This window comes from Chelon labrosus, assembly GCF_963514085.1.
Source record: "Chelon labrosus genome assembly, chromosome: 17".
Taxonomy (NCBI): Eukaryota; Metazoa; Chordata; class Actinopteri; order Mugiliformes; family Mugilidae; genus Chelon; species Chelon labrosus.
The window spans coordinates 13,297,440-13,324,858 of NC_140350.1; the positions used below are offsets into that span (position 1 = coordinate 13,297,440).

Below are 27,419 nucleotides of genomic sequence, written 5' to 3' on the forward strand. Positions count from 1 at the left end.
CGTCCCACTGCTCTTAACCTTTTGCGCGGTTTTTGTCTTAAAACTCTCTGCGTCCTTTTCCCGCCTCTGCTCTGATTCCGAGATCCACGGAGGATTTGAGAGTCAAATAACAGAGAGGAGAGGAGAGGAGAGGAGAGGAGAGGAGAGGAGAGGAAGGGAAAAAGAGACGTTATGTTAATATTTCAACCATGTTTCCCGTTACAGAGACATCCCCACTTCTATCTCTGTCTCTCCTGTCTGGAAGCAGCCCTCTCACAAAATACTCCTGGGATCTCTGCCTCCCTTCTTCCCTCCGTATCTTTCTTCCCCTTCCTCACCTCATCTCATTTCAGTTAAGCGTGTACTTTTGGCTAAAATATTACATGAAGCATATTGCCTGAGTGTCAAAAAAAATACACTGGGTGAGCCCTTAGAGGGGCAACTGTTGTGGTATGACTTTGCTCTGATCATACAAGCCCTGTCAAGCCCCGAGGTCACTTGGTGATGTGTTTGGCGGATTGTCTTAAGGGACAGGATGTCAGCAGGTCTGACGGGAAGGTTAGAAGAAACAATATTTGACATGACTTTTCCACCTCTCCTCTGCGGACCCAGGAGACAGAACAAAGGAAGAGAAACAGAGAAACAAGGCGGTGACAGAAAGATCACTGGAGTTCCTGATTGTACTCTGATGGTATTTATCAGACCAGTAACGGTGGTATATTATGTGTGGCTCCATTGAATTATAATGTGATTACATAATTTGTCACTGTGATTCTGAAAAGAGGAGACAGCGGTTTCTCCCAGAAATCAGCATTAGCAGTGTGGAAGGAACAATGTTCCCTGCACAGAAGCTTGTGTTTCTAAAAAGGGCTCATGGTCGCGCCGGTTTGAATACACATTCACACACCGAGCCACACATCTCTCTATCTCACACAAACACACACTCATGCAAAGATTATTTAGACTGTGTGTGTTTGCTGCGCAGGGAGAAGATGCCATTCCACCATGTGCGGGCGGGCCTGCTCTATCCAGACAACTACCTGAGCAGCTCCCTGACGGAGGGCAGCGAAGCCTTCCAGCTCACCAGCATCTCCACAGAGGAGCTGGGAGGTGAGTGTGCTGACAGAGACGGAGTGGGAGTGGGAGGTGCGGGGTGGTGGGGATGCAGAATACAGTGTGAGGTGCCGGCAATTAACTGCTCATGGCTGAAACAATGCAGCTACAATGCTCTAATTCTCCTGAGGAACAGTTTTCCATTTAGTCATTTTGTCAGGGCTTGATATTGCATTGGTTTTCAATTAGGGTTCTTGGGAAATACAATCAGTCAAAGGGGTCAGGTTGAGGCGGAGTATGACAGAAATATAATATTTATGACCAGGTCTTAATTGGAACACTAATGTATTGATTTTTGTAGGTGATTTTTTCAATTCAAATTCAGTTTGCATGAAAATTAATGTCGCCAGGAATCTGATGTGAAACGTAGATTGTGGGAAAGTACAAGTACACAGTTATAATCGGCCTTAGAAATTAGTTGTGTGTGTAAATGGCAACGACGATAAAAAAAACAAAATCAATAAGTAACAGAAAGTAATTCTGGACTCAACGTATGTGAGGAACAAAACGCTGCTAATAATAGATGTAAAGGGCGACAAGTAGAAGTTCTCAGATCCATTTAAATTGGCTCGTACATTGTAAACAAATCCCCACTTCCTGATTCAGCTTTGATGTGCTTGCAGTATTTCCTGTGCGTAATTAGGGGATTAGTACAACCCTTAAGGACTCACTTTTTGTATTACCCCTTATTAAAGCAACAGGTTGGATAAATTGACAAATGGCACGCCTGTTTTCAACTCGTACAACTGTCTGAGTGCTTTTTTGTTACTATTTAAAGCATTTCGCCCCCAGATCTCAGCGATCGCTTTGGTGAGTAGAAATTCATCATCATCAGTGGTCCGAGATGAAAAAAATAGAACCTGTGTCGTGACAAACTGCAGTTTCCCTTTAAACTGGCTTAGGAGCGCCTGTTTCTATGCAAGACTGACCGCAGGCTCTGGGATTATAAATCACACACTCCTGTACATTTGATCTTTGTTACCCTACTACAAGCTTCACGTGTGCTGAGTGTCTGTACAAAACTAACATTTCCACACCGCAGTAAGTGCACATTCTTTATTTCTGACATGGGTTGCTTTGCTCTTGAATAAAAAGCCAATCTTGTCACAGATTGAGAGTGTGTCTCCGACTGAGGCAGTTTGTTTGTGTTTATACAAGTGGCCTGTTGTAGTTTGCTAGAATGAGCTTTGGTATAAAGCACTTTGTTGTATAAATCTTTTAATCTAATGTCCCTGGTGCACAACTTGACCGAGCCCAGTTCACTAAAACAGTTGCTTTAGTGTACTGATGGCGCAGCTGCTACGCTGACGATCACTAGTCTGGTTGGCCTCTGTCTGTGTTTTGTTTGTCAAGGGCAGTGAGAAGGTGAAAGAGGTTTGGACCTAGGAAGAGCTATTGTGTAAATTGAATTTGGACTCTCAGACTCCAGACATTGTGATGAGCTATTATCTAGGCCCTGTCAGCCACAGATCCAGTGAAACCAATGGGACTGTTTGATGTGGACAAAATGTCCGTGGCACTTGCTGCCAGCGTTTGAAAACTCTAATCCCACTTCAGAGAGACGCTGAAGGTTCTTCTAGGATCATCTGTTTGCACAGATACAAGGTTAGTTAATCACCCCCTTGTGTTGGATTGCCTCTTTGCTTTTCTCCAGTTTTGAGGCGTTTCATCCATCACGGTAGGAACGTGTATAGTCCTTAGAGGTTCAGTAATACACAGCCATTTACAGACAGGGCTGAATCCTTACACACACACACACATACAGAGAGAGAGAGAGAGAGAGAGAGAGAGAGAGAGAGCTTGCACAGAAATACAACAGGGACCAGCCCATTTGCACTCTGTTTAAAATATACTCTTACTGTTGAGCTGCATACAAATATGTCTCGGTTTGTTTTTGCTGGCCACACACTCTCCCACATTCCCACTCCCTCGCCTCTGATTTTCACTTTATTCATTGAGAGGGGAGGCTGAGGCACGGTGCTCAAGTCTAGTTATCAACCACAGGGGATATTTACAGGCTTAGATGGGGGCTGTGAGTGTACATCAGCTCGAGAAGACAGGCATACCAGGCAGATCTGAGACGGAGTCAAAACACGGGGGAAGTAAGGAAAGAGCAGTATGTCGAGAATATTAATCACACGACCTGACAAAGACACGGAGAGATGAACTTCATGTAAAATTCATTGTTAAAGTTATTAAAATGGATTTATTTAGGGAAAAACTGTTTCAATTTTGTCTCTCCTGTAAAGATTTGCACAAATGTGCAGAGAACCGCGCGTTCATGAATCAACGTCGGCTAAAAACTATATGAATCCTGCCTCTGCCGTCTTTATCAGCTTGATAAATTCGACCACCTCCACCCAGAATCACAGCTCCTCCTCCCCTCCCTTGAACCTCCTCTCAGGCTGTGGTAACTGATTGACAGGTAATTAGCCGGAGATTGACCAGGGTATTTTGTAAGAAGGTCCTCAGAGGTTTGAGTAATTCCTGCTGCACAAACCTTGGGAGCTGTGTGTGTTTACTTACAATTTCGAGCTAGAAGGAAGCCTTTTATGTGGGAGGAGAGAGTCGGAAACGCTCTTGGCAGTGCCGGCGGTATTTGTGCTGTGCGGAGGGATTGGGACAGGGCCCTTGGGGTTTGTAAAATACAATAAGTATATAAAGACGTAAGAGACACAAGAGAAGGGAGGGAGAGGAGGGACTGAAGGAGATCATCCTCACCTTGATTTGTCTGAGAGAATGGCTTCGGCACTTCCACTTAATGGGAAAGCCTGTTATCAGAGCCGGGAAGCTCCTTCCAGCACCATCTACACATTTGCTGAAATCGGTTAATCATTAAATTGTCTAGTGTATTAGTTCATATCATTAACACCAACTGATGACTCAGTGTTACATTACTGGATTGTGTTTTGTGAGGCTGAAGACAATAGAAACATTAAGAAAATGTTACGGTTCAATTCAGTTTTGTTTTTATGGCATCAGTAACAATATAAATTGTCTTAAGGCGCTTCACAGAACATAGCCCGCAAGGCAACGCTCTGGTTTATTCATAAGACAAAATTATTGAGCAGTTATAAATGAGTGGGATGATTTTGATTAGTGGCTTCTTTGGTTAAGGTTTTAATTTGGGGCAAATATTTGGTTTATTCTTGGTCTCTACCAACCTCCAAGAAAAATCAGTCCTGCTTCTTTTGTTTGTTTGTTTTTCCATCTATTAGCTACAATATGTCTGCCTGCTGTCTGGTCCTGAGCACAGTGGCTTATGGGAGCTGAAAACAGCTGCAGCTCGAAGCAATTCTTGGAGTGGTGAAACTGAACTGAACAGTAAAAAATAACCAAAAAGTGAGAGGAAACTCAACACACCTCAGAGGAACTGAACAGTCAAAAGATAATATTCTGTGAGTTTTAGACATTAATTCATTCATTTTCTGTCAACCGCTTGTCTTCTGGAGGTTCGTGGAGGGGCAGGAACCTATCCCAGCTGTCATTGGGTGAGAGGTCTAACCTAACCAGTTTATTGCAGGGCTAACGCAGAGAGACAGACAACCATTCACATGCACACCAACAATTTAGAATCATTGAGCATATTGCAATGAAGGGTTGCAATGTGCTCAGTGGTGGTAAGATGCTAATAACGCCTCCCAGACTCAAAGTCACGTGGTTTGAGGAGCGGACCATCCTCTTCAACCTCCTCCCTAAAAAGTTTGCTGTACTGTGACAACATCATGCTGCATCTGCCTTTGGTACCGAGAGTCCTGTCCACATACAGAGCAATTTGCTTGTTGCCGCGTGCTTTGTTCCAGGCTCTGGCTGCCTCCAACCCCCTTGTATATTTTCCACCCCAAATGCTTCTGTGTGAAACTCATGAGTCTGAGCACGGAGCAAGCTTTTCTTGTCATCACCACTCTCTGTTTGCAAAAGAGAACACCTTTACTCAATCTGGGTTCACCCGATTCCCCAAGCTCGCTACTAAGGTCGATTTGGCAAAAGGAACCATGGACAATGGCGGTACCTACCACCAAGTTTTTTTTGTTGTTGTTTTTTTTTTTTTTTTGCTACAACTTGCTGAATCTGATTAAAACTCTCGGATCTCGCATTGCTGCAAGTCTCTTCTTGCATGTAAGCCCCATCAGTACATTGGTTGAGATATGCTGAGTTGGGCTAGGAGTTGGCTCGAAGTGATGTAATTTCAGGTCCCAAAAATCCATCTCAACCTCCTCCCCAAGAGGTTTGCCGTACAGTGACAACAATATGATGCTTGTGAGTTTGCTACCAAGGGAGAGCGACAGTCATTATTCACACAACAGCAAGAACTGACAGTACAATATGAAGTAGCATTTTAAAAATGAAAAATGAAAAATGAAAGAAGACATAAAGGCGAGGTCAAACACACATGTTCACATCTTACACCTTCCGACCTTGTCCCCAACGAATCAGACACCCACACATCAGTACAACAAGCAAATGGTTCCACCAAAATATTAATAGTATACAGTATTCTATTGTATCTATTAACATACGCTTATAGAGTTAAGTATGGTGTGTAAGGTTTGTGTTTCATTTTTCAAACACATCTTTTTGTCCGCTAACGAAAGAAAACAGAGAGGCAGAAGTCAGACCGTAATGTACTGTGATGTGTTTCTTGTGCAGAGATCCGTGAAGCGTTTCGCGTTTTGGATCGTGATGGAAATGGTTTCATCTCCAAACAGGAGCTGGGCATGGCCATGCGCTCCCTGGGTTACATGCCCAGCGAAGTGGAGCTGGCCATCATCATGCAGAGACTGGACATGGATGGTGAGACGCCACATAAGGACACACACTTGGGTGCATGCACAGAGCATGCAAGTACTCAGGCAAACACGTACACATGCACACACACATGCAAAACTTAGAGTCAACCAAGACGAGACTGTTTAACATTACACAACTACAGTTGCTTTCCTGCTGTTGAGGGAAACTTTCTTTCCAAGTAATTCTGGTTGGGTGAATGTCCTGATTTGTCAATGCAATGTAAATGAAAAACATTTAAATGAAACCAAAAACTCAGAATGTAATGCCTCTTTCACTTGCTGGGGGCAAAATAGAATTTTTAGTTGCAGCCTCCTTCAAAATGTTTCCTCAAAATCATTAATAAACCACCCCAACAGCAGCAGGTGGTCAGTTGTCAAATACAAATTCTCCGGAGCCAGTGAAGAGAGAGGCTGTCTGCTCCTTAAACTCAAGCTCTGCTTGTAAATTCTCAGAGGACTGCAATTACTTGTAGGCAGCCTCTGCCTCGCAAATGAACTAGTCAATCTCTCAGCCTGTTCTTATCTGCCCGCACTTGATTCCACAACTCGCGGAAAATATCAAAGGTCAAAGCTAAAAGCTTTTTGCTTTTGCCTCCACGAGCTGTCTGGACATCAGAGAGCAGCGGTGCCATTTGTTCTGAGGAGAGAAGGCATCTCTCTTAAAATCCTTTGCCTCTGACCTGTATCATCTCCGTGTCACCACTGATAAAGCCCTGGAAGCAGCTGCGGCCGCTGGCGCAATTAGAATGTCACTTATAATCAGGTGTCAGACGAACGGCGCAGATGTATTTTATATCATTAAATGTGAGCTTGATCAGCTGATATCCTTCAGGTTTTAGGCCAGTTGGTGTTAAACAGAAGATTATATTACGTTAATTCAAAGCTCCATTTTGAGCCATCTGTGAGCTGATTAATAGACTCTCGAGGTTACGCAGCAATTAATTAGAACGAATTTATTGCAAGAGTACTTCTTGAATAGTCTATTTTTTTTTATAATTGGTACCAAATTATAAGGTTGTTTCTGGAAGAAATCACTGACTGATAAGATAGTGTCATCACACAACGGCATTGTGACTTGTGTAGACTACCACTAATGTTTCTAATATACCTCTTATTCTAACGCATAATAAATATAACAGTGTACAATGCTGGCAATATAAGGTGTTTAAGTCTGTGCAGTAACTCAGCCTGCTGATTACACTGTGCTGTCATGGAGATGTTCAATGAGCATTAATTCCACGGGATGCTGCCTGTTGATTGGTATCTCTAACAACATGCAGCAGGAGAATACATAATGCAAACACTTACGAGATGTGTCCTTTGAATTTAAATTTGCCAAATGCTGTCACAAAAACAAGTCACAGGCACACACTTGCACAGGTGCATACACCTTATTTGAAAGGTGAATGAATGCTAATAATGCATGAGTGTCTGTCATGGATGAGAGCATACCCATCTGTTTTTATTTTCTGCAAATAAGCACGCTTTCCGTTGTTTCTGCCTGCCTCCTTGTCTGATTTTCTTTTGTGCCGTTCTGTCTCCCGTGCCTTTCTGTGTGTGTCCACCTTCAGGGGACGGCCAGGTGGACTTTGAGGAGTTCATGACGATACTGGGGCCCAAGCTGCTGTCGACGGAGAACAGAGAAGGATTCCTGGGCAACACCATCGACAACATCTTCTGGCAGGTGAGAGACAAAACTTCCTCCTCCCATCTGGCGAACAGTCTGTTTCTCGTCACTTCACACTCCGCGTCATTTATCTGTTTCATCCTTTACGCCTCCTCTTACTTACTCGGCCTCACCTCTGACTGTGTGTTTCAGCAGCCGGAGCGAGTCTTACATCCTTAAGCACAGCCCTGGTTTCTGCAGGGACTCTGCACACACACACAGGCATATAATCTCCCTCTTCCAGCCCCCCTACCTGTTTCTTCTGTCCCCTGACAGACCTTTTTTTTCATTTGACTCAGATCCTGCTGTGAATTAAATATGTTTCTTCATGCAAGCTTATGTATATTTAAAGATTTGGGCGTGCATGTGTGTTCATCATTCACAGTGTTGCAGAAGGTATTATAAAGATTTCAGGGATAGTCTGAGCTTGTGCTATTATAAGTGTCCAAACTGGGCACAACAGTAATTAAGGCCGCAGCTCATCTGCATGTCGTTGAATGTGCTTACTCTGTTTTTAAAAATAGTCTTAGATGGAGAATTTACTGTTTTTTACTCATTTTGTTTACCTTCTCTTTTGAGTATGTGTGTGTCTCTTAGGGAAGACATGTGACAGTAATGAAAAGTGCAGAGTTTTGAGTGTGTGGGGAGGGGGTTGCGCGCGAGCAGGGCTGGTTGAGCTGGGCGACGACGCTCAGGAAGCCGTTCTCTGCTTTCCTCGAGTCAAATGCGAGGAGAAGCGTTTAGAGGGTGACTCACTGAAATGAGGAGGTGTGTGCGTGTGTTTCAGGTTGCGAACGCATACTGGACCACATTTGCATACACATTCTTCATCCTGGATCTCATTGTGCAGCCGCCTTAAAGAAATGTAATTGGGAAAAAAAAACAACCATCTAGGCCGTTCACACTTCAGAAAACAAACTAATTTGATGCAGGAAATGTAGGTTTAACTTCAGGATCGTTGTGTGAAATAGAACACTTTTTATAAGTGAGACGCTGCATCTGTGACGGATAGATGAAGCTTCAGTGTGCCAGCCAGCGAGGCTGAAAGGGATGGCAGAATAGAAAGGCGAGCTGGACAATGTGTGGGGATGGGGAGCGCGGTGGGGACGGTGCGGGGGGGGGGGGGGGGATGCCCCACATAAAGATACAGGAATATAAAGGAAACCCACAAAGGAGAGGAGACGGATAAAATGAAACAAGTAAGAGAGACTGTGATTCATGAACGTCTCAGACACTGCGCATCCCAGGGGTGATATTTAAATGTTCACCTCCCACAAAGAGAGAGACAGACCAAGAGAAAACAGGAAGAAGGGACGGAAAAATGAGAGACGGGAGCGGAGGAGCAGGAGCAGGAGCAGGAGCGTGCAATGAAAGCATAGAGCAACAGAATATAGGAAGGGGGAGGAGGGGGACGAGGTGGTAGGAGGAAGTGTGTCTCTGAGGATTTTGAGAGCAGCTTTTTGTGTGTGTTTATATTTCACGGACCTCAGAGGAAGACAAGAGGAGAGGCAGAGCCATTGTGTTGTAAAGAGGAAGATAGAGGAGGCTCACCACGATGTATCCATCATAATGACTCAGTTCCGATAATGTCTGTGCAGGGAGAGATGTATAGTATGATGGCTGACTTTACTGGGGGGTCTGTGTAAATACATTTTCCTCCCTTCATTCTCATTTCTGCGTATGTGTTGAATCAATTGTGCGTGTCCCTGTGATTATATCCTGCTTGTTTGATTCAGCATACCACTGAAATATTTTCTGTTTATTTTCCTCTGTAGCGTGGTCGGAAATAGACCTCGGGGAGTTTCAAAAATCTTCTCTGAAAAACTCCTGACTCAAGATGCAACATTTCTGCTGACAAGTTGCAAATTTAATTAGGAGACGATGCCGTAGCGCCCAGTCTTCCATTGCAAATTAAGCTGCAGCGCCTAAAGACAGTCGTTTTCAGCTGAGGCAAAAACAACAATTTTTTTAAATAATGCTCGAACAGTGTTTACAAGATACATATTTGTGCTGAGGAAAGTGGTCTGCTGAAAAAAGGGTCCGTGGCCAGCGTTGCGTTACATTCATCCTGGAGAAATGTTTGCAAATTGTTTCAACACATGTCAGGAGCAGTATCTGGGTTTTTGCACACTAGACGTCTCTATGGATGCTTGACATTAGACAGGACATTTGAGAATGAACCAAACCTGCAATTAACGGCTAAACAGTGCAGCCACTTGAGCTACTTCCACCACCAAAGCACGTACAACCCCACTTACCACCGCTGCAGTGCAACTCAACGGCCCCGAAAGTCTTCCAGTCCACCCACTTAAACACTGTTGCAGACCAAGACCGATCCCACATGTCAACAGCATTTCCCAAAGGCTGTGGCCTCCCGTAGCAGGACAATGCGCTCCACCACATACGTTGACCCTGCTTCCAAACTCTAACTCCACACACAGTACATCCCAATTCTGTCGAGTATTCTTGGCACGGGCCAGAACAGGCCCGATCCATGGATGGCCTCAATCAGTACTGCACAGGACCCAGAGGCTGACCTCAGCCCCCCGAGAGGTCCAATCTTCAAAAGGTCACGGTACACAGTATTTGGTGGTTTTAATATTGCGGCTGATCTTTGAACTTCCAGCTTTATGAATGAGACAGTGCAGACTGAAAGTCACTTGTTGCAGAAAAATATAATGTGATTTATAGCACCTGAACAACCTACGCTGTCATTTGTTTGGTGAGGTCAACCTCTTCTGAGTGCAATTTGCATTCCCCTCATTTGCCACCTTTCTTTTAAGAGACTAAACACTCAGAAAAATTATATTTGTTGGACTCCTTTGGTTAAAAAAAATAATAGTTTGCAACAGATTATAGTGATTCGACGAGTATGTGCCCTTAAACATGACAGAAAAGGTAAGAAACTATTATTAGCTGATTCATTATTTTTGCTGTGCCACTGATATAAAACGGTTTACACCATTTGAATTTCAAGCCTTTCTGCTTTCACACTATTTATAGTTTGTCAAATGTGATTCAATGAGCGCTGATGCCTTTGAAAGCACGGGAGCAGAACATTCACTCAGCCTGTTCTCTGGTGAGCGTTAATGGGATAAACTTGTTTGAGTTGTGTAATCAGCGAGCATCGAGACTGAGCTAATTTGAGTCTGAGATGCATTACAAATGTTAAGTCAGATTTATGTCAGGTTTCAAGTTCTCTTCCATTAACAGGCGTCAGTGTTTTTTTTTTATCAGTAAAAATAGAAACTAAAAGAAAGCGATGGAGGCAGAGTGAGAGTAATCTGGGCTGTCTACAGCAGCTGAGACAGTTTTCTGTCTAATGACCAGCGATGCCAAATGCAGAAATTCTGTTTCCCTGTTCCATAATAGCTCCATTTCATACTGTCAAACCACATGTCTGCATCTTTATGCATAGATTTTCCTTTTTAGTTACAGCATCCACAAAAGTGGATTATTTTCCAGGTAGACGACCGGAAAATCATTTGAACTTGAAGGTGTCACCTAACTCTGACTGCACTCCTGCTAGACATAAAAATAAGGCGGGTGGTGGTGGAGGGGTGCAGAATAAAAAAAAAAAAAAAAAACAGTGCTTGCAGGTTGTCACTCTGGGTGACTTTTTAGAGACGGGTCAGAAGACAAAGCAGGTGGACGACTGACGAAACAAGCTTGTGCTATGTGAGGGCGGGCAGGATTACACAGGAAGGACGGCGTGTAAGCACCTGTTCCTCTGATTGATGTGTCCTGGCTCCTTGACTGTGTCAGCGGTCACTGCCCATGATCCCCTGCTGTTTCCCTGTCAAACGCTCGCTCGCATGCACACACATACACACGCGTGTTGCATATCTGAGTCGATTCAGTGAAAGGCGAAACGCGCTGACAGGCAAACTCTCGAATATTCGTCACTCAGTGTGTGTGTGTGTCAGTGTCCTTCAGAGTCCAGGCAGGAGGAGGCATCACTCTGTTGGTTAGTAACAGGTAGCTCCACTGCGGCCGTTCGCCCCTCAGACGGACAGACAGGAACATTGTATATTCTCTGTGCTCCTTCCCTCACCTGTCATGTCGCCTGTCCTGCGGCGAAAGTCCAAAAAGTTGTTCCTCCATTTCCCTGCATCCATTCTGGGCAGAATCAGTCATGGCAAGGAGGAGAACAGAAATCAGGCAGCTCAAGCCCTCCAACTGCTGCTGCTGCTGCCACTCCCTGTTTATCTGCCCTGGAGTGCTACACAATGTTGCACGCCTCAGGGCAGTTAGGACCACAGCTTGCTTTTGCTTAACAATATAAATCCGAAGTATATTCACATGTATCAGATATCTAGTAAATTTTAATAATAATACATGAACTAATACCACAGATTCTCCTCTGCTTGATTCAGATACGAAAAAGAAACGGGAAGAAATAAGACAAAAACATCAGTGGGAGAGCATTTGCGTAAAGATCCCTTTTCTCCAATAGACAGAGATGCCGTTTATTGTGTGTTTACAGAAGAACAACATAGCAGAGACAAATTATATAACATGTGAGCAATATGGCTGGAAAGGATGTCAAGTACCTTCCAGCTGTTGCCAGACAGAGGAATTATGAAAATACAGACCCACTGCATCAGTGACTGCAAACATTACTGACACATCCAAACCTTAAACAGCCTCATAAAATATTAATAACTGGGATTAAGTTGCTATTTAGTGCTAATCCATCCGCAAACCATCTGCCAGTCATACAGGGAGCCCTAAATTTTGGAGATGAATGGACCCTTGGGTGAGGTGATTCTGCTGCTGCGTTGAGTCTGAGTTTGCTTGTTTGACTTCGCCTCCGTCTTTATCCTCCTCAGTCACTTTGGCATGCTTGCTATTTAAAAATAAAATAAGAATTAAAAGTTGTTTCAGTCTGATGGTCACCAAATTGTGAATAATCATCCTCTTCAGATTTGTTCCCTTTTACCCCGGCAACCAATTTAAGCACCTGCAGCGATGCCGGTGTTTGTGTCGGTGAGAGGGAACGGAGGCACAGATAGAAAGCCAGAGAGTGTGTATGTCTGTGTAGTTATGTGGAATTATTCGTGTTTACTGCAGCGTCCCAGGTTTGCTATTACTGGTGTGTGTGTATTTGTCATTGTACCCGTTCGCGTGTCCATTTGTGATTATGCATCCAAATGCATGTCTCCATAATTGCAATGTAAATCACCTGAAAAGCCGGTACGAGTGGTTAGATTGGAATCAATGCACATTTGCAGGGCCGAGACGAGCAGCCAGGTAAAAATAAATCAAGACCTGACTCAATAACATAAAATGTGTGTGTGCGTGCGTGTAGTTGTATTTGTGTCATATATATATGCACGCATGTTGGAAGATGATGATATCGCATTTTCCCATTTATGAATTCATGTCCCAGTTGCATTTCACTGATTGTTTTGTTGCAGTGTTGAAATCTGTAAGTGGTAAATCACCTGGTATTGTTTGAAACACAATTACTAAAACAATACCTGAGATCAATACCAGGACATCAGTTTTTCTGCAAAACAAGCTTTTCTTCCAGTATACGTCCAAAAACCTATAAATCAATGAATCAATGAACTTTGGATAAGAAGATACTGCTTGCATAACTCACCTTAACTATGAACCTTCAGCTGCAGATGGTTAACCTTTTTACCTTAAAGGCTGGAAAATGGGTAAGAAGAGAGTATGGCTATGTCTGACAAGATTCTTAGGTATTGAAGTTATGTTCACACTCACAGAGGCAGCGGGACATGTTGGAGTTTTCTTGAAGGCGTTTCACCACTCGTCCAAGTAGGTGGTTGTGGCTCCTCAGGTGGTAGAGCAGGTAATCCATTGAACTTGACATTGCTCCTGAAACTTTCTAAATTATCCACTAAGGTACAAATGTAGTAGTGTGGAACATTCGCCACTTCAGAGTTGTACAGAGTTTAGCTTTTTATTTCAAACACCTGAAACACCGTCTCTACATCTGTACCCACAGAATTGCAGCCCAATTGCCCCTTGATCCTCGGGTCTGGAGAGTTTCCAGCTGTTAACGGGTCATTAGAGAACGACTAAAAACAGAATTTCACCTCATCGGTTTATCTGCATAACATCCTCTAATTGCGGCTAAGTATTGGGTTGTCATATGAGTTTCAGGTGCTCACCCTCCACAGATGTTCCAATTAAAAACCTCAACTCTCCACCAGTCACCAGACTGGTGAAACATCTTCAAGGATGCTCCAACAGATGTCCAGATGCCTTTGTTTTTGATAAACTTCTCTGGCTATGTATTTTTTGAGCTATACTATATTTTTTCCACTTTAAACAGAACCAGGCTAACAGCTAATGGTTTCAAGTCTGGTGTTCCAAAATGCGGAACCTAAGCTATAAGTCAACTACAAATCTGACCAGGCTGTATTATTGTCCTCACATTTCAGTCGGTACTACAGAACCACTGAGGTCTGATACATGACTCTGCTGATAAGATGATTTCATAGCCTCTCCTGAGCGAGTTGTTCTTTGATAAACAGTAGCTGATCTGTTGTTTTAAGAGTTACGCACGCATGGCAATAAAGCAGGATTAGTGTTCCCTTGCTCAAATGAGCATCCGCTCTTTGCTATCACAAGTCTTTTACATCTCTACCACCATTGTCTGTCAGTTCTGCTTTCTCCATCTGGCGCCCCACTCGTCTCCTTTTTCTTTGACCTCATCATACTTCCCAATTGTCTTATCTCGCAGCGTTTCTCTCTTGCTCCGTCTATCAACCCCTAATATTCTTCCCCCTTTCCACGCCTGCCTCAGAGAGTCCATCTGTTGTGCTAAACCAAGCGACTGATTGTATTTGAGGCTGTCAGGGAGGTAAACAATCTAGACTTACAGGACATGCTGGTGGGCTTGAGGGTGTTGCATGCATGTGTATCTGTGGATTGTGGGGGGGTAATCTCTTGGGGGGACAAGAAGGATTCTATTATTGTGGAAGAATACACGGGGAACAGGGCAGAGGCAATTCATATATGTTTGATCTGTGAGCTGTGAAGTGAAATTAGGACAGCCTCCAAGGAAATACACGTGCTAGTATTTCCATATTAATTGGTGCATCCATTAAACCAACTGTGCTTGTACACATTTATCTTCCTATATTAATGCAGACACACAAGGGATTACATACTTGGCATGCAAAACATAGCATCGCCGTTGCTTTACATTACATCTGACACAATTTCCCCTCACTGTACGCACACTGTATTTGTACATTACACGTCTACCCAGTAAAGCGCAGACTCACGTGTGCCGTCATTTTGTGCAGCTTGTACATTTCACACCTCCTTCTTATCTTCTATATTTATCTGCCCTCATAAAGCCAGTGTGTGGATGACTGAGTCTCTGCAATGATTGCTGTGTCCCTGCAGTTTGACATGCAGCAGCTGTCTCTGGATGAACTGAAGCAGGTGCTGTTCCACGCCTTCCGGGACCACCTGACAATGAAGGACATAGAGAACATCATCATCACTGAGGAGGAGAGCCTCAATGAAACCTCAGGGAACTGCCCTGAGTACGAGGGAGGTGAGGAGGCTGTTCTCTTCTAAACTTCACTGCCGTAAATAGCTGTATGGGCTTCTTACACCGATCAACCCCAACATTAAAACCACTGATGGTAGAAGTAAATATCACTGACCACCTTGTGGTAATACAACGTTCTGCTGGGAAACGTTTGGACCTGGCATTCGTGTGGATGTTACTTAGACATGTACCACCCATTTAGACCAGACTAGGTATCCTCATCCCATAGTAATGACACTCCTTGATGGCAGCAGCCATCCCCAGCAGGATTATGAAAAGCATGAAAAACAGCACAAGGTGTTGACCTGACCCACTAACAACATTCTGTTGCCAGACACCACAGGACACCCTCACAAGGCCCATGTCCATTCTTTGATAAGTCTGATGAACTGATTTGGAGCCACAAATGAGACCTACACAATATTAGGAAGGTGGTCATAATGTTACGCCTGATCGGTGTATAAAAACATATTTTAGGCAGTAAATTGTCATGACAGTATAACTATAAACCTGTACTTTTAGCTTGTGTCTTCCTAATAATTAAAGATAGATCCAGAAAATAGTCTTATTGGCTTCCTCTTGCAGAGAGTCAGACGAGGAGATCAATATTACCCTCTCATCTATGCATTAAGTGGCAGGAAGAAACTAGTTTGTTTCCAGATCCGTGAATTACTGCCAGCATCTGCCAACTCTAATTTGTTCCACAATTCAGATAGCTCTTGTTTTGCGCTCCCTGATGGCTGTTTATGAGAGTCAATCGACCAGTCTGAGTTTAGTCGCGAGGTTATAAATATATGACCCACAATCTTCCTGCACTGCTTCGACAACTGGCTACATCTATGAAAAGAATGATGACCAGCTTGTTTCGGACTACCACTTCTATAAAATAAAGGTTGTCATGGGACATCTTAATACAAACTCTTAACGTGATAAGTCACTACACGTAGAGTCCTCTGTCTTCCTGATGTCTGCTGGGCCAAACTCACAGAGAAAAGCAAATAATTACAACTCTAACTCCCCCTTAAAACCACATATTGTTGTTTTGGCAGTTGTAGGAGTAGCATACAAATAAGAGGCCATTAGTGAGCCTTTATAGGCATCTGTTTGAAAATTCCCTTTACCTCTGCTTTCGCTTTTTCTTCTAAGCTAAGCTAATTGCGTGTGCTTCACGCTCAGATGAAAGTGGTATTTATTGTCTTACGTCAACTCTCTGCGATAAGGAAAATAAGCATATTATTTTTTTGCAAAACGCGAACAGCTCTTCTGGTTGATACGGCTTGAATGGAGCAGATGTCCCAGTTCGTGCGACTTCACATCAACACGAGTGTCACTAAATCTACCCGACATTAGAGTAACGTTTTAAGATAACCGAGCCGGCAGAGGGAAACAGAGCGGGGAAATATTGAGGGATGCGGAGGCAGAGAAGGAAGATTAAGAAAAGTGAGGGCACAGAGAAAGCTTGTCCTGACGTCTTTAGCTGGAATAAAATGAAACAGACAAAGTGTTGAGTTCGAAAAAAAAAAAATAGGTATAACACTTCCAAATGTCCTCACACTTCAGAGTGATTTTCTAAGATTTCTATTTTCTTTTTTTTCAAGGTTTCTCTGCTGCTATAGGAACATGAATATCTGTAAGGTGTTGTTATAGATTGGAATGTCAAGAATGCTGGGACAAATTTAAGACTGTAGGTGCATATATTTCAATGATAAAATCCATTAATGTCAAGTTTATGGATTCATTTATTTGATTGATTAATTTGTTTCAAAACCAGGACTAAGAGGTGTCAAAGTCTGTTACTTTTTCCTTTTTTTTTTTTTTTTTTTTTACTTTTTACTTTACTAACTTAATACAAAGTTATGTTGCTTAAGGAAAAATAGAGAACAGAAAACCTCAAAATTGCCTTTCTGCTGTGAAACATTCACAGACTCAGACTGGGACAAAGGTAAAGACACATCAAACGCGCAAGAAAACTTGGGAAGTCTTAATGAATCCACCGGGTACTGTCCTACAGTTTCCAGGAGACCTAAAAAGAGGCAGCCGAAAGTAAACAGTGGAACTTAGCTTAGGAGGGACAGTGAAGGAGATAAGAGGCTAAAGGAGGGATCAGGGAACTGCTGGCTTGGCACTGCTTCACAAAGTTTTTGGTGTTGAGGGGAAGGGTGTAGTGTGGAGTTAGGAAGAGAAAAAATGAAGAGAATATAAAGACGTGGAAGGAGGAGGAGTAGAGGATAAAGAAGAGATGAAGAGGTATAGAGCCTCTAGTGTACAGAACATCTCTTTCCGTAACTTCCCTCATCACACCTGCTTCTTTTGACATCTTCTTCCTGCCCAGCGAGACCTCAGTCCCTTTCACAGGTCATCTTAGATCCACCAGATAGAGCTTTGACTGGATTTATTGATGCAGTGTGTGATTCTAACAAACAGAGACAAGCGAGCTGACAGAGAGGAAACTCTTGGTTGTTATTCTTGCTTTAAGGCTTGTTGGAGGACACATCTGTCTCTGCGCATCTTTCTCTCTTTGAAGCTCCAGAGATTATATCTTTGAGGGAGTAAAAAGGCCTTTTAGCCAAATAGGTAGCAGAACAACTCTGTTTTTGTTTTTTGATTTCATAACTGGTTTTTACATTGGACAAACTTCCACTCACCGGGACCAACTACAAAACATGGGAACAAAAAAAAAAAAAAATGTGTCCCTTGAGTAGCAGATTTAAATTCTAAAATGTTTAATTTTTTATGGTACAACAGAAGAGACTTGGGAGAAATGGCTGTTTTAAAACAGACACAGTTTTAGTTCAAACCTTTATATCATATGAGCATAACTGTAATTCTTCACCGTGTGACACGACAATCTCAGCCCACAGGTCCTTTTCACATTAGATTAGTAGATTTTGTCCACATGTGTCACTCAGCTAGTGAAAGTGGCTCAGGTGGTTATTTGATTGGTTGTATGTGAGATCATAACCCCTGTCCCTTTTGAAGGGTGACGTTGATGCTGATGGTCAGGTGTTAATATCCTGGATGGTTGAACTTTTTGCCACCATTCATATTTTATCTGACTCATATTTGATGTTTTTACTTGATTATTTTCTACGTATAGTTTAACATTTTGGGAAACATGGTTTGCTTTCTAGTCAAAATCGCATCTTGTAATAAAAACTGTATGAAGATAGAGGTACAGCCAGCTTATCATAATCACTGGAAATGGAGAAACAGCTAACCTGGCTTTATTCATAGAATCAAACAAATCTTTTCAACTTGAGCATTACAAATACTGGATGAAAGATGCTCTCAGTTTTGAACAAGTCTCGACTGAAGCTCTATTCATAAATAAAGTCATTTGCTCTTCGCCCATAATTTTGATGATGACCTTTGAGCACTGATGGACCTTCCAGGCTCTAGTTGCCTTGGATGTGTCATGGTTTTGAATTTTGAGTTTGGTTTGTGTTTGGTTTTCCTCCTGTTTCCTGTTTTTATTTTGTAAAGTTCTTCATTTGTGTTTCTTGTCTCGTTTCACTTCCTGTGTTTTTCCCCCTTTGATTGTTGGATTGGTTTCTCCTTGAGTGCTCCGCCCTCATTAGTTTCATCTGTGTCTCATTAACCCCTCTGCCAGTGTATATATAGTCCTACCTTTGGCTTTGTTCTCCGTCAAGTTGTCTGTGATGTAACCACAGTTTGTCTTGCTGTTCACTCTTGTGTTCCCGTCTTGGTTTGTGGTCTTCAACAATTTCTTTTGGATTTGTGTGTTTGGATTACCCTGCCCTCCCTGCAGCACCTTAAATTAATTAAATATTTTTTAGTTTTAATTTGAAGTTGTTTTGTTGCCAGCTCCTGCCTCCCCTTAGTGTCTTGCATTTGGGTCTTCCCTCCCTTGCTACCATCCGTGACAGTATAACCAATTCGAACAATCTTCTTATACATGAGAAGGTTCGTATATTTCCCACTCCAAATGTTTCTGAGTGAAACGAGCAGGGTGTTAAAGTATTACTAGTGTAAGACATCACCACTTCATCTGGTTTCATGCGATGTTCCAAGCCCGCTATCAGTATGGTGAATTTGGTGGTAGGAACCAAGTTGTGAACGATGTTTCCCTACTGTAGACTTAACTCGGTCAACTATATCAGTTGTTCCCAGTAGTTGTTGCCTCATAGTTGAGATTAGTTCAACTTCACTTCACCAAAGGTTTTTTCGCATATAACTGCAGCAATTTGCTTGATTCATTTAAGTTATGTGTTCTCTTGTCACCACATCACTGATAGTCTCTTCCTGTGTGTGCGCCCCTTAATTCTTTCCCCTTGGTTCCAGTCTTTATGCTAAGCTAATTGTTGTAACTCCATACTACACAAGGATGAGATTGCTATTGATCTTCTTGTCTAATCTCTCTACATTCATTTATGTATCGTCTCTTTCTCAATTTTTTTATTGCAATTAAGTCAATAAACTAGTCATTTAAGTATTTAAATAACAAGAAAAAACTTGTGTTGACGGTTTTCTCTCCCCTTTCGCTCCCTTCAGTCCATCCTAAGAAGAAGAACCGGCAGACGTGCGTCAGAAAAAGCCTGATCTGCGCCTTCGCCATGGCTTTCATCATCAGTGTCATGCTCATCGCAGCCAATCAGATGCTGCGGAACGGCATGGAGTAACCAATTGCACTGTGAGCATGGGGAGTGGACAGAACAGCCATGACCTCACATCTTGTCTTTGCAGCCAAAGCTGGACCAGCCACAACCCAAGCACTTCTCTAAACAATCAGTTGAGTTTCTTCTTCTTCTTTTTTTTTGTTTTTTTTGTTTTGTTTAATTTGAACAACGGACGATGTAAGGGAAATGAAGAGACATGTATTTGTTTTGCATTGAAGATGTCACCATGTAGAGTAACTGGACTTACTGGTCATGGGGAACCTGAGCTGCAAATTAATTATGTTTTTATATAAATCACTGGAATAAATGGAGGGGTTTTATTTTGCAGTTTTTGAGACCAAGACCACCCTTTAAACTTGATTTTCTAATTACCGAAAAATGTTTATCAGGTGCTTTGAGCCATTCCTAATTTCAAAAACAAACAACAGTTATAATTGAGGACTGCATATTTACCCTCCGGAAGTTACACTGAATGTGAACTGAGTGAATGTGGGCTCTAAATGTTGGGCACAGTATTTAAATGCATCGTCGAATTCTTCACGTCTCATGTCGCCATGTATGGACATCACACTTTTTGTAAAACATTTACATCCTCCACTCAGTACACTAGTCTGGGGACACATCAAATCTTTATGTGTATCCACAAAAAGCACAACTCAATACTCAGTGAGGGACCATTTAAGAATCACCCCTGTCCCGCTGTCACCACTTTACTCCCTGATTGATCAACTGAACATTCATGTGGTGTGTTGTCGATATACATAATGTAAACTCAGGCTGTCTGAGAGGGGTAAAACATACAAAGGAGAAAGCCGAGATCTCAAATGAAATATCAGTGACGTTATAAAAATCACATAACAGGACCAGACTGAAGCATTTTTTTGTCATGTGCTGGGAGAAAGATTTCAGCTCAGTATCTCATTGTAATCCTGCCCAGCAGCTGTGGTAAATGCACACAAATGCATGCCAGTATATACACTGCCATACCAAACATTTCTCTGACTCCAATTCCCTGTGGATTTCACTGTATATATAGTATTACTTAGCTTGTGTAATGTATTGTTCCTCTCAACGGGAGAATGTATGAAGAAATAGAAACTAGTGAGCTATATCAGGGATATACAGTAGAGCTGTGACACTGTTGGTACAGATGTTGTCTTGAAAAAGGTTGCGGTCTAGTGGTTAAAACGAGAACTGCAGCTTGAACAGTCTGGTTTGTTCAGAAGTGAAGAACAACGCCACTGAATGTGAGCTTCGATTATTTGTCGTGTCAGCGTGGCAAGGTCAGTTGGGTCTCCTCTGGTGACCATTCATTAATATTCTTTCCACAAACCCAAAGTATGTTGTTGCACCAGTTGCTCAGGATTGGATCGAAGACCGAAGGTGACTGCTTCTGATAGTTTCTGGGGTCAGAGCCATATTTTATGGCGCAGACCTAATCGCTCTACAGTTTTACTGAGATGAAAAAGTTTGGGGGAGACCTTGAAGGCGTTTACAATCACGCTCCCTTTCTTTTATAATGGAGCCGACCGAGGTTGAACATCTCAATGACACTGCAGATTAAATTTGAGGATGTATTTTATGGGGGTCTAGAGCTGGGCAATAGAGTAATGTCATTGTTTATCTGCTGACATTATGTTGTCGTATTTTGCTATTTCCTCAAATTCTGTTGGATCACAGGGCAATCGACAAGTTTTGATAAACATATTAAAGGAATTACACAGCTTGATCAAGCGTTGTTTCTATTATTTTACATGTGAAATGGATAGATACTGTATTAATATTGCCCAGCCCTATGTAGATAGTGAGTTCCATGGTGGTTATTACTCCTAATAGCAACACATAGGATGTGGATTCCTAAATTGCATTATAGGAGTCTGGTTTGTTCCCATTAAGACCTTTTAATCAAGCCAAAATGTGCAACCATGGGGGTTTATCGTCAGGGTTAGAGAAGATCTAAAGAAGGCATGAGGGGAGAGGGCTTTCTTTTAAAAATAAATAAATAGCTTTGTACTTTCAAGTATCACAGCAAAAATGTATAATACTGTAAATCAGTATGCATGTTGTTGTTTAGGTTTCCATGTCTTTGAAAGACAAGGGATCCAGTTAATCTTTCTTTGTGGTGGCGCAGCCTTGGTTTAAATGTAGGTATCTATGTACTTCTGTCCCATATTTGACTTTCCAATTTATACTGTAATAGCCATTTTTTCTAGTTTCTACCAGCGATTAATCAAATCAGAGTGCAGAAGAGGGCATTTTCATAAATATGCAAATACAAGGTCACATCCTCCTCATCTCTGTTTCGCATCATTTAGGGTAGAGTCTGTAGGCCTCACTGTGGATGGTTACATCGAAGCCAATACATTGTGTGTTTTAGTCATACTGGGTTTTAATGGAATGTTCTCATCACCTCATTGTCCTGTATAAACTACTGTATAACGTGTGCTACATTTTCCCTCGTACGTTTTGTCTTTGATATCCTCAACGCACTGCCATTTGACCAGTGCACCATGTTTTCAACTTTGTCTGTTAGCACCATGGCCCTTTTGAAACCAGCATAGACCACTTTATCTTAACAATTCTCTGATGAGTGTGCCATTCAGACATCCTTGCATGGCTATGTAAGGGAAACTTGTTTGAAATACCTTTTGAAGTTTACATTATTATACTGTACATGTGTAACAGGACAGGATCAGCTCATGATTTTCACGTTCTTGAAGGTTGCTTTTGAGATTTGTTTTTACCAAAACATGTTTTTACCAGTTGTAGATTGTACAAAGACAAAACTAAACACAGATATGTAATACAACCTTGGCATGCTGCTTAGAAACGGAGGAAGAAAACAGCAATAGTTACCAACTGAATGGATATTTAAAAATGCAAATAACACATTTAATCTGTTTAATCTAAAATAAATATATCCATATATGTTTATGCAATAAAACCTGGTTTTGATAGAAACGTTTGGCTACTGTGTTTAATTATGAATGATGTTTGTGCATTAACGAGAGCAACACAAAAAGGCATACTATCCTTAAATAGGCACATTCACTGTCTCACAATAACCTGGTGAGCAAGGACATTTTCAACGAATGATTTAATGGGGAATTACCATTTTTTACAACCTGGACCTTATTTCTGGCATAAAATACTATAATTTACTCACCCATATAACTTTGGTGTCATTTGGAGTCGTTCGGAAGATATTTAGATCCAGCGGAGCGCCACGTATATCCATATAGTGGGAGTGACTGGGGCACCGAAACGCAGCCTCTAAATAACACATCTGCCGCGAAACTCGTTCATGTCACCAATATTCTGTTATGATACGCTAGTGCTATTTATTTAGAGGCTGCGTTTCCGTGCCCCAGTCACTTCCACTATATGGATATACGCGGATCTAAATATCTCTCGAATGACTATAAATGACACCAAAGTTATATGGGTGAGTAAATGAATGTATTTTATGCCAGAAATAAGGTCCAGGTTGTAAAAAACAGTAATTCCCCTTTAAGCAACGTATAAAGTAGGGTTGTTGAGTTACTTGTCACTTGTAATCATCCTTACAGTGTCATTTTAAATGGCAACCTTAAAAATAGAAAGACAACGCAGTGTGTTTTTTTTTTCTGAGTGTCCCTCAGGATCCGTCCAGGATCAAACGGTACATCATGAGGGGCAGACATGGCGTCTGTAAAATGAGAAGCTTCTCCAAGCTCAGGAAGTTCACGGCTCTGAAGATCAGACGATCCAGCAGTACAAATACAAACAAGCACAAACGCTCCACCTTAAAGGACTGCATCTTAGCTCGACTGAGAGTGATGAAGTGTGTGATGGCTAGAGGTGAATTAACACATTTGTCAGCTTGGTGTCAGACAGGGAGGTTACTGTGCAGCGGTGGTGGCATCAGCGCTCACTCTAATTCATGATAATTAGGGAGCATAGGTCAAACACAAGTGAGAATGGCCTCGTTGCAGATCCCCATTAACCGCAAGATAATGAACCAAAAACATGCCATTAGGTGGACAAACAAGGCATATTCTCAGTGTAATGGTCCAGAAAGACATTAACAGCTAGCCTTACTTTGTGGGTGAATGTGAGGTCTTTCCAGCTTGCTTAAAGACAGAAAATTGAAGATCCAATAAAGAAGACACACTTATAATGATATGCATAAAAAACTCTTTAATGTGAGGTATCCATTGTAAATTTGTTGTTCACATGAACCTCTGGAACACATTTGCAAAGACAGCACGAATGTTGTTCTTTCACCGGGCATCCCCCCCCGCGCCCTACCCCAAAACTGATCAAACATCGACAGTAAACATCGTCCAGTTCGATGATGTACATAATAAAACGCTACAAAAATGCTTGTTTTCTCATTCCAATTAGCGAGGGATTAAAAATTCTATAGAATGATTTTCTATAGTAACACTGCTTATTTGTGGTTTGTGTAGAATACTGTTAACAAATACCATAAAGACACAATAAAGACACTGTGCTGCCCGAAGTTTTAAAAGGCTCCGCTATGTAAACACCCACGACTTTCGCAGAGAGGATAAAGGCACAAGTAACAACATCTCACTTGATGACTTGTAAATGCACTGCACTGCCTGTTGTACTGTGGCAATAAATAACAGCTGAGAGGGATGCCCCTAGTTAGACACAAACCTGTAGTAAGGATTAGTCTTGATACAAATTGTGATGCTGTCCACACTTTGTGAAGCGTAAGTGTAGCTGCTGGATCTTTAAAGATTCAAGTTTCCACGTGGATGTCCGCAGACAAAATATTGTTGGGGAAGAGAAAGGGGGCTGCTGGTGGGGCTATAATTAGATAAGGAGGTAGAGAGAGAGAGAGAGAGAAAGAAGAGACAGAAGCAGAGGAGAAAAGGGAACTTCAGAACTCTGTGTGTGTGTGACTGTAGTCTCGGCTGCCTGCCGGGCTCTCGCTGGGCTTCATGAAAATGCCCTCCATGGCCTTCCATAGGCTGTGCTGGCTGGGGTTTGACATGGCATGAACCTCGCTCTGACCGTGGATCGGCCGCCCGTACTGCTCCCCCGTCACTGACAGGAGCGCCTCAGTGGCCTTGTGGCGGAAGCGGACGGCCTCCTCGCGCCTCCATACGGACCCCCCACACTGAACTGTCCACTCGTCGAGGTGGTCTCCTTCCCCTTCCTCGCCAAACGCACTCACCTCCTGTGGACAATGACAACACGGACAGGTTACAGAGGAAGGAATGAGAAACCTTGCTTTGTTATTGCTTTCCACAATCCTTTTTTCCCTAGACACATTACACGCAATAAATACATGTCTGGAAATATTTTCAAATCTAATACGTTCTTGTTTTTAATCTTTCATCTTTATTCTGCCCTTGACAATATTCCTGCAGCTCAAATGGCTGATTTTTGTACAAAAAAGACAACTTTCACTTCTCTTGTTTCTTCACCCACTATCTATTGTGGTGGCAACATCTCACTTCAATAATGATTTAAACTGTGAGCTTGTAATGTTATGAAAACCGACAAATAAATAACAACACTGGAATCTCTATTTCTGGCCAACTGATGAGATTAAAATCCACTGCCATTACCACAGAGCGGACCTGTTCACTAATTTTAACGCTATTCACATTCATCACATACACGAGAGGCTTTATACGAAGAGCTACCCGAGTATAAACTTGCGTTAGGAAGTTTTATCCTCTCATGGCACACATCTTCCAATCCTCTGACACTTTGGGTAGACAGTGTGCTCACACTTCCTTCAAGCTCGCAGAGGTTTTTGCTGACCTGAGGCAGTATTCCCAGAAGGTTTGGTGCATTTCCTTAAGTGTAAAAGCTGCTGTCAGCTCTGCTCCAATTCATGATGTTGGTCTAGGTTTGTCTAAATATGACGCCTCTCCTTATATACTATACACACACTAAATGTTAGGAATGCTACTGCCGTTGATCTCTCAGTGCCTTATACTTGGCTGGTGTCTTGCAAATCTGACATTTCACAAGCCTTCTGATAATCTGCTTCTTCTTTTTATTAATTTGTCACGCCTGGCTTTTAGACATCCTTTCCTTTGAGGGGAGGATTTTGTGTATAAGCATTCACCTCTCACACCACCCACCTGGTTGGAGGACAGCGGGGAGGCGAAATAGTGGCTGTGCAGGTTACGGCCTGTGTTGACGTGAGTGAGGCGAATGGTCTGCCCACACTTGACCGGCGTCCCCCGATGGCACAAGGCGCCGCTCGTTCCCCGGACGCTCCAGTAGCTGTTACTGTCTTCCACTGTGGAAACCCCTGTTACAGACTGCTGTCCGCTACCTGTGTCACAAACATGGTGAGGAGAAAAACTGAAAATATGTCCGGTTTGTGAACATTCTGAGTCATCAAGGACTTATCTAATAACCCACTCATTGTGGGAAAAACAAGACACTACTTGGTTACTCTGAACAACATCCTCTAAACGCAGGTGAGTAGTGTGTCATTGTGAGTTTAAAGAGGGCACCACCCCCAGATGTTCCATATAAAAACTTAAACTCCACAACAGTCACTTAGTACTGAAGAAGCCAGTTGGGTGAGTGGCAAGAAAACTCAACAAGTCCAGTTGGCTTGTGTTTAGCTTTTGGATCTTAGAGCAAAACAAATTTTATTGATTGTCCAAGGTTAATATTCTCTGTCAATTCTGTAGTTTTATTTTGATTAATCTATTTGTATAGAGTTAATATAGTGTTCCCTGTGTTGGGTTTGACTTTGAAGATAAAAATCCGGCAACTCTGAAGAGCACAGCCAGTGTGATGTAACACTTTGAAAGAGCTTCTGATCATCTTAAAGTAAATGTTTGGGTAACTCATAACTAACCAAGCCAGGGTTGTTCACTTGGTTCTTGCTCCTTTAGGTGCCCTGGGTCAAATCTTTGGTGCATCCTGGTTATAACTGCTGTGATTTCCTGCTGTCTGTCTTGAGGGGACTTCACTGATTGTAATTTACATGATTTTCTGTATTGGTGTGTTGCAGATGTGATGTCAGCTCGACTCATCTGGATGTGTTTGTGTGTGATTTAATCAACTTTGTCTCAATTAAAGTACAGAAAATTAAACACAGGTCATATATTGAGCCTGAAAACACATTTTACATGTAACACTGATTACACTAACAATTGGGTCAACATGTCAAGCTGACATTGAAATGGGTCATTTTCATACAACACACTTCCAATCACAGAGGTAGGTGTTAGTAGGTGATGTCCGTGTTAGTGAAAACATGATCTGTGGTTTATTAATGTCCAATAATCGGTTAAGGAGAGTGAACTCACCGGATCCGTAGCGTACGTCGTGAGAGTGTAGTCTCACATTGTGCTTTATATTCATCAGTTTAACGACTGATCCGCATGTCACAAAGCTCAGTTCCGTACCGAGAGAAAGTCCCAGTATACAGGATAACAACAAGAAGAGTGTCTGGAGGAGACCTGGGTGAAGAGCCCGGTTTAAGTTACCCATTCCTCCTAAGACCCAAGGTACAAAAAGCAGCCGCCGATGCCTCTTCTTTTTCGCTACGTCATTAAAGTGATTCAGCATGCTCACGCGAAGTTCGGGAAACAGCGCCCCTAGCGACCTGGAGTAGTGGCGGTTTGGATTTAGTTGGGTTTCTTTGTTTTGGGACGGTTATTTGGCAAACATGTGCAACATATAGAGGCTGTGTGATAATATCT

At 42.4% G+C, this 27,419-nt stretch overlaps 2 protein-coding genes across 2 annotated transcripts; one reads left to right on the forward strand and one right to left on the reverse strand.

Annotated features, from left to right (window-relative positions):
• The first annotated feature begins 950 nt into the window (after positions 1 to 950).
• On the forward strand, positions 951 to 21,451 carry caln2 (calneuron 2). Its single transcript, XM_084565018.1, has 5 exons — positions 951 to 1,089; positions 5,743 to 5,886; positions 7,454 to 7,566; positions 14,938 to 15,091; positions 19,601 to 21,451. Exons 1-5 carry the CDS (start codon positions 972 to 974, stop codon positions 19,726 to 19,728), a joined length of 657 nt encoding a protein of 218 aa, XP_084421144.1. The 5' UTR covers positions 951 to 971; the 3' UTR covers positions 19,729 to 21,451.
• Positions 21,452 to 22,654: 1,203 nt separating this feature from the next.
• sdf2 (stromal cell-derived factor 2) lies at positions 22,655 to 27,403 on the reverse strand. The gene is made up of 3 exons (XM_084564514.1): positions 27,024 to 27,403; positions 25,836 to 26,032; positions 22,655 to 24,916 (listed from the first exon to the last, which is right to left on the reverse strand). The coding sequence occupies exons 1-3, from the start codon at positions 27,283 to 27,285 to the stop codon at positions 24,617 to 24,619; spliced, it is 759 nt and encodes a 252-aa protein (XP_084420640.1). The 5' UTR covers positions 27,286 to 27,403; the 3' UTR covers positions 22,655 to 24,616.
• Between the last annotated feature and the right edge of the window lie 16 nt (positions 27,404 to 27,419).

Excerpts from the sequence above, each read along its gene's own strand:
- caln2 (XM_084565018.1), top strand. The coding sequence starts at position 972 with ATGCCATTCCACCATGTGCGGGCGGGCCTGCTCTATCCAGACAACTAC. Across the intron at positions 1,090-5,742 it reads CTCCACAGAGGAGCTGGGAG|AGATCCGTGAAGCGTTTCGC; the intron begins GTGAGTGTGCTG and ends TTTCTTGTGCAG. Across the intron at positions 5,887-7,453 it reads GCAGAGACTGGACATGGATG|GGGACGGCCAGGTGGACTTT; the intron begins GTGAGACGCCAC and ends GTCCACCTTCAG.
- sdf2 (XM_084564514.1), bottom strand. The coding sequence starts at position 27,285 with ATGCTGAATCACTTTAATGACGTAGCGAAAAAGAAGAGGCATCGGCGG. Across the intron at positions 26,033-27,023 it reads CGACGTACGCTACGGATCCG|GTAGCGGACAGCAGTCTGTA; the intron begins GTGAGTTCACTC and ends TTTGTGACACAG. Across the intron at positions 24,917-25,835 it reads CCCCGCTGTCCTCCAACCAG|GAGGTGAGTGCGTTTGGCGA; the intron begins GTGGGTGGTGTG and ends CATTGTCCACAG.